Source organism: Hippocampus comes, unplaced genomic scaffold, assembly GCF_001891065.2.
Source record: "Hippocampus comes isolate QL1 unplaced genomic scaffold, H_comes_QL1_v1.1 scaffold4, whole genome shotgun sequence".
In the NCBI taxonomy this organism is placed as follows: Eukaryota; Metazoa; Chordata; class Actinopteri; order Syngnathiformes; family Syngnathidae; genus Hippocampus; species Hippocampus comes.
The window spans coordinates 655,166-670,397 of NW_017805380.1; the positions used below are offsets into that span (position 1 = coordinate 655,166).

General features: G+C 43.3%; 2 protein-coding genes across 2 annotated transcripts; both read right to left on the bottom strand.

The window, feature by feature from the left end:
- Positions 1–311: 311 nt before the first annotated feature.
- rgs7bpa (regulator of G protein signaling 7 binding protein a) lies at positions 312–5,858 on the bottom strand. Its single transcript, XM_019872690.1, has 6 exons — positions 5,139–5,858; positions 3,719–3,885; positions 3,129–3,259; positions 2,832–2,976; positions 2,378–2,448; positions 312–1,763 (listed from the first exon to the last, which is right to left on the bottom strand). Exons 1-6 carry the CDS (start codon positions 5,286–5,288, stop codon positions 1,672–1,674), a joined length of 756 nt encoding a protein of 251 aa, XP_019728249.1. The 5' UTR covers positions 5,289–5,858; the 3' UTR covers positions 312–1,671.
- A 942-nt stretch (positions 5,859–6,800) lies between these two features.
- Positions 6,801–14,522, bottom strand: rnf180a (ring finger protein 180a). The gene is made up of 4 exons (XM_019872693.1): positions 13,709–14,522; positions 9,168–9,417; positions 7,735–7,860; positions 6,801–7,172 (listed from the first exon to the last, which is right to left on the bottom strand). Exons 1-4 carry the CDS (start codon positions 14,381–14,383, stop codon positions 6,964–6,966), a joined length of 1,260 nt encoding a protein of 419 aa, XP_019728252.1. The 5' UTR covers positions 14,384–14,522; the 3' UTR covers positions 6,801–6,963.
- Between the last annotated feature and the right edge of the window lie 710 nt (positions 14,523–15,232).

Sequence of the window (15,232 nt, forward strand, 5' to 3'; positions counted from 1 at the left end):
ATCATATTCAATCAACCAATTTCTAGAAACGACCATTGCGCTCACACTCACACTTAGAGACAAATTAGACTCTAAATGGAACACTCTAAAATTTAGAGTCTAAATTTTAGTGTCCCATGAACCTGCCACACATGCGGTGCCTCCACAACAACCCCAAGTTAGCAGCAGACAACGCCTGCAAGTGGTCGCAGCGCAACATTACATCAGTAGTCAGACAACATATTACTTAAGAATAAAGCAGTTAGACTTAAATCATGGTTTATCTCTACCCAGTGCAGGTTCCAGGGTAAAATAATGAACTCGACAGATGATTTCCATAACAAAAGTTTTATTAACAATTTAAAATGATTTACATCATCCTCGTGTACTTCCAAGGGGCCCAAAGCAACAACAACAACCACAACCGTCCACAAGGTGGCGCCATGCTGAGCAACAACCAAGGACTTACTCAGAGGGCAGGAAGTGTATATACAATTCGTAAAATACATTGCGTGTGTGTGCGTGTGTGTGTGTGTGTGTGTGTGTGTGTGTGTGTGTGTGTGTGTGTGTGCGCGCGCGCGCGTAAATAAAGTTCTATCTCTCTCCGTTGTATCAAACAGTATTGCACTTTGAAGTTGTCAAGTTAAGATATCGATTTATCTTTCATGGAAGACTAAATCAAGAACAGGGAGAAGGACAAAACAAGAAACTACTGAAGGGGACTACACATTGAAATGACTTCCTTGCCATCCTGAAACATTCAGGAGGCATTTATTCAACATGTTGTTTCGGACACAACAAACATTTACATCCCTTCTGTTATATTGCGAGTCAATTTGATCTGTTTGAAAATGAAATAATATACACTGGCAACTTGAAGTTATATATAAAAAAAAAGCATAGTAAAACAACAAAAAAAAAAACAATGTCAAGAAATACATTGGTTTTAGAAAGTGTAATGAAACTGTTCGTCTGACACACGCACACACAGACTCACACAACCACACTGTGGTACATTTGTGTGACAGTGTGCCTTTAAGAGGGCGTGGCAAAGTGAGTTACGGATGTGAGTTTCTACTCCTTGTTCCTTGAGAGTGTTTTCATTTTGTATTTGTATGATTGACTGAAAGTGTGCTGGCCATTGATGGTCTTTCTTCTTTTGCCTCCGCTAGGAGATGTAAGGTAATAAAAATTGTAGCTTGTGACGTAAAGCGAAACATCGGCCAAATGACAGCTCATTGCACGAAGAACTCTTAAATTGGCGCACTTGTAAGTCCGATGTATTTAAAAAATGTGAACAAAAAGGGGATACAGCTGTGTTTTTGCTCGTTTCTTCTTTTAATTAAATGTGTTTGCATTTTTAAAATGGATTCTTTCAATGCCTAAACAACACGCAGTGGCTCACTTTGACCATAAAAAAAAAAAAAAAAAGACATAACAGGAGGGTTAAAGAAAATAGTGTTTCTTGTGCGCATGAACACGTTTTCTATTTTACAATTAACAGTGGACAACTGGCTCCATTGACCCAAAACCATGGGAATGTGTTGCCATTTACTTTCTGTAGAATAAAAATCCAACAATGGGCAGGCAGCCTTGCTATTTTTTTTGGTGTGTGTTGAAAAATGGCAGTAGTCGAGTAGTGGAGGACGGAACAGGGCAATGTTGTCTCTTGATGTTGTTTTTGTTGATACCTCAGCTGGTTACCAAACAACAGAGGCCAAAGAAGCGCCTCTTCCTCTGTCGGACCAGCGGGTAGGGAGACAGGTTCAGCAAACTGCTGTCGTCTAGAAGTCACAAGAACACAGAGAAAGTACTTGACACAAGTTTTTATTTCACAATGTTTCTGAAATTGTATCTACATATACAGTAAATCCCCCTTTACTGCGGGTGTTACATTCCAGATCATCCTTGTATGAATGAAATCTGTGATATAATTAAATAATCACCCGGCATGTATCATTTATAGCACTTAATTTTTGAGGTCTTAAACGCATTTCAAAATAATTAAAAAACATTTAAAAACACTTTAATGTGATGAGACAGAGCATAAGTCACGGATAGGACAAAAACTGTACAAGAAGTATCAGTACCAAACACTCTCTGTGTTTACCGTAAACAAATCGCATTTTTTTTCTCAACTAACAAACTTATCATCTCACAATATAGATCAATAATCATGATAAAAAATTTACATTTTAAAATGAAATTAGAGCCATTGCTTTTTGTAGGCATAAAATGCAGGATGGGAGAGGATTGCGACAATCTCTTTCTAATTTCTTCAGTAAAAGGAAAACTGTAAGAATTACCGCAATACTGTGTTGAAAATTTTCAATGACGTCACTGACATACAGTTGACTATGATAAATCTTTACTCATCCAACCCCGAGTCCGAACACACCTTGGTTCTTCAGTGGTAAAGGCATCGTCTCCCTGAGTTTACTGAGAAGGTTCTTCATTTCCCTCATGTCCCTGCAACAAATAAAACAAAAAAAGAAATCAATATTGTCCTTTTCATGTTGCATATTAAATGTGTCTATTTTGGCATCACATTTGCTCAAAAATTGCAAATTTTCTTCAAATTTTTTGTGACAGACATTACTTTGTGCAAACATTATTCTTTAACAAATGCCTTGACATAATTTGAAAAATAATTGTCTTCATATAATTTGCACAATAGTTGCACTGTATACTGAAATATTTGGTTGTCTCTATTTTACATTGTTTCTGATATAAAAGTCAGTTTGTTGATAATATATAAATAGGGGGCAATCTCAAGTTAATAGTTCTATGAGGTGTTTGGATGGATATTAACTACTCAATTGAACGATAAAGCATCTCCGCCGTGGACTTACTTTTCAATGTTTGCTATATCCGTGGCCACCAGCCATGTGAGTGGAGGGCCCTCGCTGGGCGACGAGGAGGTGTCCTCAAGGATGGGGACGTCTGAGTTCTCCTCGGCCTTCCTGTCCACTGATGGCAGGCTACAGGGATCTTTGCCTGGCACCACAGAGTCAGAGAAAGACGCTATATGTGTTCCATGTTTCAAAGAAAAAGTCCTTTGCTAAAAAAAAAAAAAAAAAAATGTATCGCTGCTTCAGGATCACCAAAATGGCTTACAAGTGTGTGTGTGTGAGTGTGAGTGTGTTTACCTTTCCTGTGGAGCTGCAGGGAGCCCAGCAAGCAGAAGGACTTGAGCATCTCGGTGATGTACATCTCCAAACAGCACTGCAGCTGGATGAAAAGCCTGCAGATCTCTGGGTGAATCTCGCCATCCTCTGGCCTGTAGCCCATAGCAAAGGGATGAGTGATCCCGTAAAAGGGGGACTGCGTTACTCACATAAAATGACATAAATTTGACAAATTAACAGCAGAGTTTCTCCTTCATTTTTGTTTGATGATATTGTCCATCTTCGAGTTCGCTTAGCTTGCCGAGGACCAGTAATAAAAAGCGCTGACATAACCCCCCCACCCACCCCCATCCCATCAACTGTGATTTATTTACTCGCTGCTCCCCCATCACCGGCTTTTATGACACTCTGCAACGGCTTCGTACATACTTCAATTTACAGCAGATGATAACTGAGTGAGCGCTAAATCACCCAAAGTGAAAGCGTTGAGTGCCATTTGCCGCACACAAATCCGTGTACTCATCACCATTGAATAGGATTTTTTTTTTCAGTTACACTCCTCAAACAAATACCTCCCTCTAATAATTAACGATAAATATGATAACTCTCACCCTGCTATCAAGGTGAGACTGTGGTGTGCCGCCCTGGCCATCTCGCAGCCTTTGGTTCGAGTCTTCTGCATGTCGCCCCGCAAATTGGGCCAGTCGACGGTGATCTCGCCGATGGAGATGACCAGCTCTCGGTACAGCGCCACCAGCGTGTTGAACTCTTGCACGATCTGCGTTGCAATCACATAACAGTGAACAAGAGCTGTATTAAAAAGTCTGCATTTAAGAAAAGAAAAGAATGCTCAGCGTTCAACTCTAAATGCATGGTTGTAGACCATATCAGTGCATTCCATCTGGCATTTTAATTTGTTTTCAGGGTTACAAAGATAAAGTGGATGAGAGCACTCAGAAGCGCCACTCTGTGGGGAAATAGGTACATTACAATTGGACTACAGTACACGTACAACTCCAATCCACTGTGAATTGTTTTGTGTTTGCGAATGAATTAAAAGGGAAAAAAATACATTGCAGCCAAGTAAAATAAAACAATGTTATTTCTTGCTCCAACTTTTGTCTGGATCTTTAGCAGACTATGCAGGTGCAACTAGATAGACTTGGAACGACATGTCCTATCTCATTGTTCTGAATAGCGCATTACATTTTCAAAAGAATAAATCAACAGAATTTCAAATAAAATAAAACGAATGGTAAAATACAATCACCAATGAAATAAACTGAACAAACAATGCACATCTTTAAAATACATGCAAATATACAAAGCATCAAAATAAAAAAAAAAACAAAATAATAAATGGAAAAAAATCTAATCATAAATAAATTATTATTATAATTATTATTAAACAACTCAATTCATTGATTAAAAATCATAAACTACAATAAAAATGTTAACGTACATGCAAAACGACCATGCACGTTGAAAAATAGTAGCCTTCTTATTAAACATACCACAGCATGATTTAGATTTTTTTTTTTAGGTCGCAATCAAATAGCTCAGAGGTTGCTTTAATGACTGTGTTGATAATCGATCGTGGTACGTTGACTTTGCACCACTTCAGACGCCCCCCCCCCACACTCCCGAAAAAGACAACTACTCGACTTACGTGCCGCCTCTCCAGAGCGTTCATTGCGCGCAGCCTTACACGACGTTCACTTGACATGCTTCACATGTCTTACACATCACATCATCATCACCATCATCATCATCATTATCAGGGAGATGGACGATCATTCATGCAATTTTGGAGAGCGACCCTCCCTCCCTTAAACTCCATCTAAATAAATAAATAAACAACACCACTGCACCACCCTGACCCACTACAATAAACGCACATTCTAATGCAGTACGTCACGCATGCGACGATTTGTGGTCATATGTGTCATGTGCATGAGCGTGCAGGATGCACAAAGAGGAGGACGAGCCCGACGGTGCACGGGATGGACGGCGTGTACGTCCGCTACCTACCATCCTGCATTCGGCCACGGCGCGCTGGGCTCTGCGGCTGCTCTCCGTGCTCTCCCGCCGCTGGGGGTCTCGATAGAGGGGCTTGCCGATCTGGAAGATGGTCCCGGCCGATCTGGGGCGGTTTTTGCGCCCATTCGATGCAGAACTCATGCATACACACCCACTAATAAAACGGTCCTGATACGGAACGATCTCTCCCGTCTGCTTCGCCCCCACCCCCCCTCACCACCGCCACCTTTCTCCTCCTCCTCTTCTCAACTCTTCACCGTCCTCTTTCTATACTCTTGTCTCGAACCTGTCTTATGGCTGCCAGTCGGTTGTCCTCTCAGACCCCACCTCCCGAGAGTGGGGCCAGTCGTGCTCCCGGATGAGAACGGGCGATGAGGATGAAGAGGCGGAGGGTGCGCGCCTCTTCTCTGCATCAAGTCACCTTCACTCCCGCGGCCGGCAGCTCACAAGCGGGCTCCTCGCTTCATCTGCTCCTCACGCATCATCCAGCACAACGCGTCCATATCTTGTGCTTTGCACCGAGGACCGCTGGCAGAGGCGGCCGATAAGCATCTGCTGCCTCTTCGCAGCATTGAAGGCTGCAAACGTCACCGCCTAATATTTTTTGGGGGAGGAGGGGGGGGGCACTTTGGCGTGCAAATCTGCACATTCATTCACAAATCTCCCCCCTCTTTCCTCGGTTCCTCCTCTTGTAACCTTGGAGGAGCGTTTTGTAGCAGGCTGCATGGGGGGAGGACAGTGAAACATTACAACCCCCCCCCCCAAATACAGTTTTATCCCCCCCCCACCCCCGACGTGAAATAAATGTAAGTGCATGTATGTAAAAACTCGAACTCAGATTCACACCCAAAATTCACTATTTCTTTACATTTTAAAAGCAGCTAGCCCCAAATCAATTAAAATGGGTTACGAATTGTACTTTTGCCCCAAAAACAGGTCATAGTCCGAAAACATTAACAAATCCAATTTCATCATATTGGCTGTTTTCCTAAAAAGTACTTTCACTATGTCGTTTCAAGGACTGTGCTACTCACAAGCTGTTTAAAGTAGGATTGTGAGGAGCCATTTGGGTCGACAGCAAATCAAGTAGGCTGTGCTCACACCCACAACAGCGCAAAATGCCCGTTTTAATCTGTGGCATGCCGCATGTGCCTGCAAAAATGGCAACCTCGTCTAGCCAGCATGCCTCCTGGCAGATTTAGACCCCCGCCATGTTCTAGACTTGCACTGGGCACAAAACTAGAGCCCTTGTTCATAATAAAGTAGCATGGTGCCCGATGGGTTACCGCATCTGTCTCCCAGTTGAGGTCTTCTTGGGTTCAAATCTGAGTGGAATTTTCCATGTTCCGTATGGTTTCTTCCTGTATTCCAGAAACATTACTGAAGGGTGAATGTGAACGCTTGTTTTCAAAATATTTTGTGCATAATTAAACAAGGCTGGTGAATTCATTATTGTGAATTGAGAACACCTCCCTCACAGTCGACATGCATGTGCAAGTGTACCTAATATGATGTCTCCTTCTATTTTAATGGCTATGAATCATGCGGTTTCAATGCTTCTGATCAACCCACCGCCATTGAGGCACAGAACATGTTGTTTATCATCTGGAACACAGAGAACATTGGATGCCCAAATGTGCCTCCTACACAATATACCCTTTCAATCGTTTATTAATGGCTGATAACAAGATGACACTGCCGCTGTTTTCCCTCCACTCAACATCCCACCTGCTTGTCTCCACAGTAAAGCAAACGGCATATACTTATCATCATCATCATCATCATCATCATCATCATCATCATCACCACCAGGCTGTCAAAAAGAGGGGAAAAAGAGGTAACAGAGGATGCAAAATACGAAGAAGCCAACAATCCAGTTGACAGAGTAAATGTAGATGATGACCATATCCATGTCAATATGCCAGCTGCGGGTGTTGTCATCAAAGTCCAATGCGCTCAGATGGAAACCGCCTCCCGCGTGGGGCAACTGATGCTGCGCGCCGGGACTGGATGGCCTCCTGAAACCTAGATGGCGGAGGACAAATTTTATATGCTCACCTCAGGTTGTTTTTAGCATGACACTGCTCACTTTGCAGGGATGTGCGCTCAGGGTAGGCAAGTAAGGCGGCGCTCACCAGTCATGAACTAAGAATGAAGCTGGTCCACCTCCATTTCTTACATGCATCCATCCATCCATTGTCTGATCCACTTACCCTCACAGGGGACACCCTGAACTGGTTGCCAGCCAATCGCAGGTGGTAAGCCGATATTTAACTTATTTAGTTTCCAGCTATTGTCCAAACACTTGATAAAGAGTGCATGTGAAAAAAAGTGGTCGGTGGGTTGCGCCCTGCAGTTGGCCGCCTCTCACCCAAAGTCTGCCAGGATAGGCTCTAGCTCACCCTTGACCCGAAGGAGGACAAGAAAATGGATGGATGAATGGAGTTTATGAATGAGTTCTCTTCGGGTTTCCCAGCGTTTTTGTTGTTGCTTGGTGTTCGAGTGAATGCCGCTCAAGATTTGACCTTGATGCTCGATTTAGACTGAGATGTTTTTCATACTTTGTGAATTTCATTCAAAGGATTACCTCCAAATATTCGGAAGAATTTTCGGCCGCTCGGAAGAGGCCATTTCGCACAACAGGCTTTCTGGAAGTTCTGTTTCCGACATGCGTATTCCTTTGGGAAGAACGTCCTTGCCATTTGGTTTAACTCTGTGGAAGAAAAATCCAAAGACTGTATGAGATATGATTCATTCGGTATACTCCAAAATAAAAAGTGTGACGCAGGGCAAGACTCTCATCCTGCCATGTCTGCATGACCTTGCCTCGGCTAATCAACACAAGAACAAAATTACCATCATCACCATCATCATCTTCATCATCATCATCATCATCATCATCACCAAAAAGAGCTCTCGCCAGTGTGGTTTCGTTTTCCTTGTGACCGCATCCTCTCTGGATTTTTATGGGCGCGGCGGCACACAGAAACAATAAAACGAGCCCGCTGTGGGTCGTCTCATGTCATTACTAATTTACAGATTAGTGTGTGCTGCTGACTAACCACAATATTAGGCCCGCCTGTATAACATCTAATGAGATCCAATGCAATGCAAAGATAGCAATAAGGCTCTTTTGTGACAATCAGAGCGGTATTCATTAAAAACAATAATGTGGTTTAAATTTGTGGTGATGTATATCTTGCAATATGTTGCAAATACAGTCGAGTCTGTACTCCAAAATGTACTGTTTGTTTTTGACCTGATTCCACAAAATCTCCACCATCAAACTTTGTAGAGGGGAGAACAGAACACTACATTTTGGTGGCCATTTTGCATTATGAAAGAGAATTAAAACCACAGTCAAAAAGTAAAAATCTATTATAATACAAGATAGAGCCTTAGTACTAGAGGAAAATCCATCCGTCCATTTTCTGATCCGCTTTATCCTCACAAGGGTCGCGGGGCATGCTGGAGCCCACCCCAGCTGTCTTCGAGCACTCGGCGGGGACACCCTGAACCGGTTGCCAGCCCATCACAGGGCACATAGAGATGAACTCACACCAAGGGACAATTTAGAGTGTTCAATCAGCCTACCATGCATGTTTTTTGGAATGTGGGAGGAAACCAGAGTACCCGGAGAAAACCCACGCAGGCACGGGGAGAACATGCAAACACAAGAGGAAAATTTTTAAGAAAAAAAAAAAAATTTTAAATCAAATAGTTGTACATTACTAGATTAAAGTTAAATATTTTTGACATTGAAGTCATACTTTAGAGATTTTTTTTTTTAATTTGTATTTCCAAAAGTTTTTTTCCCACTTTCAATATAGATTTTTTTTTTTTTTTTTTTTTTAGATTGAAGAAGTAAAAGTGCTGGAATACACCTTTATGTTTTCGAGAAAAAAATTCCAGGTGCACCTCATGCACCACGCAAGCCAAAACCACAAGCACTTCTCATCAAAAATCAGATCAATCAACCTCTCTTGAGTTTGTCTCATCTGGTACGCGGTATGGCCTCACCCTTCTGAAAGAAGACGTGCGTGATGATGGTCCTGCAAAGCGGGCAGGGCGTGCTGGCAGGACAGTTCTTGGCCAGCGTCCTCAGGCAAGGTTCGCAGAAGATGTGCTTACACGGCTTACACATGTACGGGCTGAAGTAGATGTCCAAGCACACGGCGCACACGTAACCCTCCTTAGTCACGTCTTCTTTGTCCTCTTCGCTGCCGCTGCTGCTGCCGCCGCCGCTGCTGCTAACACTACCTGTGGAACACTTCAAGAGGAGAAGAGAGGGATAAGATGAATGAAATGAATTGAATTTGTTCGTTGACCAAGTGACGCTTGTAACGGAAATGACTCATAAAACAAATCAAGTTTCCCCAATGAAGTGAAGGTCAACTGCCAAGTCATTTTTAGAAAATCGCAAATGGCATATTTAAATGTCACAAGTCATTGAACAAAATAAATTCGATAAAGCATAAAAACAGAATTTCTATTTCATGGATTTGTAATTAGAACCACACATGTTACAATATTTGTACATGTGGACCAGCCTGAACAATTGTCATGCGCCAATCTCGATGTTAAGAGTTGGGAGAGAACAGTGTTGCGGTGTATGCATCCGAACACTAGGGGAGCCCTAGAGTAAAATAGGAAGCGAAACAAATCTTTTTTTGTTGTCTTGATTTCACCTGAAAATACATAAGTAACAGATGAAAAATGTGTAGACCAGCCAGAAGACCTCTCATGGGCTTATATCGATGCTAAAATTAATGTTCAGTGTCAAATCAGAACATTTTCTTTACTGCAGCTTCAAAATGAATTAGTCCTTTTGTTTTTCGACAGTCCTTTTTACGTAACATAAATCACCGAGGTCCCATGATCCCATGTCATCTTACTTTTTTTTTTTTTTGTATTATTAACCAGAGATTCAACACTCCACCGATGAGGCTTTTAAACATTTATTATCACTATGAAATATCCTTCCTTCTCCTGGGAATCCATGCACATAGGGCATCCTCTTTTAGTGTGTGGAGGTTGTGTGTCATATACTTTTGAGTTTTCTCTCTATTCGTTGACACCCACATGCACGAGATAATATGTGTGATTGAAAAGTGCCATGTCAGGTGAGATTTTCGCAGAGCGAGATTGTCTGTCAATGTTTTCTCACATCTGGCGCCGTATTAGAGTGCGGGGCAAACAGAAGGGGAGTCAGGTGGAATACACGGTCCTTTGGATGTAGAATTATAGTTTAGGGCATATTCTTAACCTGGTTTTTGCATCTCTTTCTACAGCACTACCCCCACAATCCCGCTTATCTTCCCTTGGGTCATCCCCTCCCGAGAGCCTGCATGCACACACATTTGCTCACACACGCACACAAACACCCCCCACAGACACAGCTTCCCATTTCCCAAATAACAGCCGTAAGCTCCTCCGGGAAGATGCGTCTGACCTCTTTTGTGCCGACATCTGCCCCTCAAGTCCCCCTCCATCTTCACCTTGAAATAGTGCCACATATAGACAGGTGACACATGTTCACTCCTTACATACGAGCGGAGCAAAGGGTTGCTTCCAGAATGATTACCGCTAGAAAACTCCCAGGGGGGTGCGAGGAGACCTCGGCAGTGCCGGCCCATCCTCCCAAGGTGTGTCATTAACACGCATGGACCAACGCACCGTGTAATAACTCCCAGACTGAACTCTACTATGGTCGAGGCGACTTCTATTACAAACCAGTGTAACAATAGTTTGAAGCTAACCGAGTGACTCTCCTTTAAAAAAAAAAAACACAGCCCTGAAAACTATGAACTACTTTGAATTAAGGGGCAAAGGCAAACCAAACGTCGCAGCCAGGCTTTAAGTTGAGCGGTGAGGGCCCTCGACTCCCAGCAGTGGCGCCATCGGTTTGAAGCCAGAATTGTATTGCTTGGACGCCTTTAATTTTTGACATTGAAAATAAAGCTCCCTCTCCAATTTGCTGAAAAAAAAACAGAAGCCGTCAAAACAATGCAAAAGAAGCAGTTCAAGAGGTTGACCACAGAGTTACTCTCCTTAAAAAAAAAACCCAGCCCTGAAAACGACGTACTACTTTGAATTAAGGGGAAAAGGCAAACCAAACGTAGCGGCCAGGCTTTAAATTGAGCGATGAGGCCCCTCGACTCCCAGCGGTGGCGCCATCGGTTTGAAGCCAGAATTGTATTGCTTGGACGCCTTTAATTGTTGACATTGAAAATAAAGCTCCCTCTCCAATTTGCTGAAAAAAAAACAGAAGCCGTCAAAACAATGCAAAAGAAGCAGTTCAAGAGGTTGACACTGAAATAGAAAGTGGAAAAATAGAGGCTCAAAATAAGTTGGCAATCAAGGGTATGCCTTAAGACTATCATTAAAAAAATACAAATCACAGTAGAACACCATATTGTATGAGCGGAAAAATAGAAGCTCAAAATAAGTTGGCAATCAAGGGTATGTCTTCAGACTATCATTAAAAAATACAAATCACAGTAGAACACCATATTGTATGTTTTAATCGTATTTTTCTTGATTGGCATTTAAATATATATTTGTTTCAATGCAATCTTTTTCAGTGTCAGTACATCTTTGTGATTTTGTTTAATCACAGCGCTGGCTCCATATTTATTGACCTTGTTTTGTCTTGCTAGAGCGGAAAAGGGGCTTGCCCAAAAAAGGTGAAAGGTGAAGAGGTGCAGGCTAAAGATTCAAGGCGAACTCCTCGATTGATGTATTCATCGTTGCTAAAATTCATCGAGCGTGTCGATAAAAAGAAATCCATTGAGTGGAAGATGCAAAACACAACTTGGCTCTTTTGTCTGTTTTTGTGCTTGAAGAGCTCGCCGCAGCCCAGCTTCATCAGGCGGCTAATCCGCACACGAGCCCACTTCAGGCTGGCCTCACAATGTCAATTGAGATGAGCTTGCGTGCATGACGACGGCCGTGGACGACCACGGTGCGCAGACTGGCCGCGTTCATAAGAAGCGTTAAGAAGCCATTGTGACCATCGCTGCAATCAGCGCTGATCACATGGATGTTATTTCTCTCCTGTTGTCTCACCGCTTTTTCAAAATTGAAACCGAATGAGATGCTCTCTTACTTCGGAGAAAGAAATTCAAATTTAATCTGATGACATCTTCAATAATTTTCCACTCTATGGATTCATAATATAGCGGCATATCACATTATCTATTTGAAGATGATGAAAATCCGACTTTATCACGTCAAGACATTTTAATATTACTGAAGAGACTATAAAAATTCTCACCATTTACACTTCGTAAAATACATATTTGAAAGTCTCCTGCTCCCACTCGTTTTCCAAGAGGCATCGTGTGCTTGCTTCAAGCTGTTCATTTGTCACTCCTGGTTGAAGGTGACCATAAATCTGACACATTAGAGTAAAGACAATAAAGCATGGGATTCAAACACCAAAACAATCAACCGAACCATAGCATTTAATCAAATGTCACAATCTTCATGCCAATGTAATCTGAAGCGCCATAGATGGGCTAATGCCACCTAATGCTCACTAATGTAGCTGTCACGTGAATTATAGACCTTCAAACAACTGCTGTCAACATAGTGATGCTCACCGCCAGGCCGGGATACAGGATAATTCTCTCGACTGTGTGGGCGCAGTGAATATAAAAATGGGGCAAAATGTTAGCTCAACACAGCCGTGATTCTCAACTGGTAGGGCGCGATACAAAAGTGGGACGCATACCTATTACGGGTGGGTCAAGGTGAGGTAGTAAAAAGATTATATGGTGTCCTCGATTGAACGCCTGACATTTTGAGGTTACAAACAGTGCCCACTGAGCAACTTTTTAGAGTGCTGTTAGAATACGTGGTCAGACAGCACACGCTCAGTTAGCAATGGCATAGAAGTGTTTTCCATGCGCATATTTATCATAATGCGGCCCGGTGGTCCAGTGGTTAGCGCGTCAACCTCACAGTGCAGAGGTACCACGTTCAATTGCAGCTCCGGTCTGGAGTTTGCATGTTCTCCCCGGGCCTGTGTGGTTTTTTCCGGGTACTCCGATTTCCTCTCACATTCCAAAAACATGCACGGCTGGCAACCAGTTCAGGGTGTACCCCGCCTACTGCCCGAAGATGGCTGGGATAGGCTACAGCACGCCCCCGCGACCCTTGTGAGGATAAGCGGATCGGAAAATGGATGGATATTTATCATAATCATGACCTGACTGCAAATCACGTCCAAATAGGAATGAAACTCGACCTTGTGTACAAGTCCCCAGTTTAGTAAACTGTCAAAATCAATTTTAAAAAAATAGTTTTAAAATCTGCACTATAGTGAGGGAGTCAATGATGAACCAAAACATAGCAGGGAAACACACCACAGTAGAAACTTCCACCAACAATTCAATCCGGAGGAAGCTGATCAACCAATGATTTGATTTGGAAAATATTTTTGAAACGAATAAAAGTCAGTTGCCTTCTTTAACTGTCAGATAGGTGTAAAAAGAAGTTGACCTGCGATCAACTGCCGTGTATTCAGCCAATTTGGGGGCCTGCTGTCATGTGCATACCTGCTGCTGACTTTGCCTCAGTCGCTCCTTCCTCCTCTGCCTTCTCCTCACACACTTGATTCTCTTCCTCTCCTTCTTGCTCATCCTTCTCTCCAGCACCGCGGGACAAGATGGGCTTGTCAGGTCCATCACGCCGCCGCCCTCCTCGTCTTCCTCTCCCTTCTCATCCAAGTGGCTCGCCTCCCCTTCGTTCATCAAAGTCCGCGACAAGCTTCCAGCTGTCCTCACATCCACCCAGAGGGGGTCTCTGGGTGGACGGCCGGGTGGCCTCGCGGCGGTCATCCCGGATGACGAAGCTCTCTGAGGGCGCGAAGGGATGGGCGATGCGCTTTGAATGAAGGTGAGGGACGGGGGAGGATGCCGATGAAGGGTTTTACTCGTGAAGGATCTTCCGCTTGGCACTTCGGTGGACCCATCTGCAGATTCCACTTGATCCGAACCGGAGCTGGACAGGCTCTCCGTGCTTCCACCTTCTCCTGATCCATCGCCAATATTTTCAATACTGATCCTCTTCCTGCGTCTGCCTCTTCTTTCCCAACCTCTTGTGTGACTTCCTTCATCTCCATCTCGTCTGTTCTCGCTGTGGACTTTCCTTCCCGGAAGCGGAGGTCGCAGAAGCTGCTCCACGGGGATCCCGCTTTCATTCTCATCACTGACCCCCACGTGGGTGTTCATGGCTGCACCTTTAAGCCCCAACGACGCTCTTCCTCTTCATCCTCACGTTTCTCCCCACTTCTTTACCTTCGGGCTGATTTTGAGCGCACAGGGGATGGTTCCAGTGTGCAGCTGGCGAAGCCTGAAGCTCCCCCTGCTCTTGCCCCTCTAAACAGACTGCGAGTGAGCCCACTGGGATGTTCCATGTTGTTGTTAAAAAAAAAAAAAACGTTCCACCAGCCTGCCCAGTGCCCTCTTGTTATAATAGAGTACAATAGGATGAGGCCTGCTCATGGTCCCTTTGTGCGGGCAACACAGTGCAGTGCGGCCACTGCGGGCACAACATAAGGCGGGAAAAAAAAAAAAAACATTCGTCATATGCAGTCAGCTTTTTCCCAGCCAGAAGGAAAAGAAATATGAGATGTGAGTCAACGACCTTTTACTGAAACTGAAAAATATCAGGATGTTCAATAATTGGGTGAACCAAGCGCACAGGCGTTTCCTATGGAACTTGAATGCAGCACGAGCATCCTGCTGCTTTTATGAACTCTGTAATGACAACACATTTTTCTTATCGTATGTATATTATACAGATCATACAAGCACCAACCAAGAAAACACCTTGCTCTTTTTTTTTCCTTTGTCATGTCATTAAAACAGTTTACTTTTCAAATTGGTATGCATCGACCGTTCCTCACGTCGGCGGTCAACTTCGACTTCTACCAGCTCATCAACGGAAAAAACAAAAAAAACAATCGGTCATCAAAGTAAATAATCATAATATTTTATGGTGCTATCTATCCATCTATCTATTTATTCATGTATGTATCTATTTATGTAAAATCGATAGAACGTGTATGATCTGAGTGT

What these genes read in the sequence shown, in the direction of transcription:
- rgs7bpa (XM_019872690.1), bottom strand. Translation starts at nt 5,288, where the DNA reads ATGAGTTCTGCATCGAATGGGCGCAAAAACCGCCCCAGATCGGCCGGG. An exon ending in CCGTGGCCGAATGCAGGATG is followed by an intron (nt 3,886 to 5,138) that starts GTAGGTAGCGGA and finishes ATTGCAACGCAG; the next exon opens with ATCGTGCAAGAGTTCAACAC. An exon ending in TTTACCACTGAAGAACCAAG is followed by an intron (nt 1,764 to 2,377) that starts GTGTGTTCGGAC and finishes TGTGACTTCTAG; the next exon opens with ACGACAGCAGTTTGCTGAAC.
- rnf180a (XM_019872693.1), bottom strand. Translation starts at nt 14,383, where the DNA reads ATGAACACCCACGTGGGGGTCAGTGATGAGAATGAAAGCGGGATCCCC. An exon ending in TGAGGCAAAGTCAGCAGCAG is followed by an intron (nt 9,418 to 13,708) that starts GTATGCACATGA and finishes CTCCTCTTGAAG; the next exon opens with TGTTCCACAGGTAGTGTTAG. An exon ending in GCACGTCTTCTTTCAGAAGG is followed by an intron (nt 7,861 to 9,167) that starts GTGAGGCCATAC and finishes TTTCTTCCACAG; the next exon opens with AGTTAAACCAAATGGCAAGG.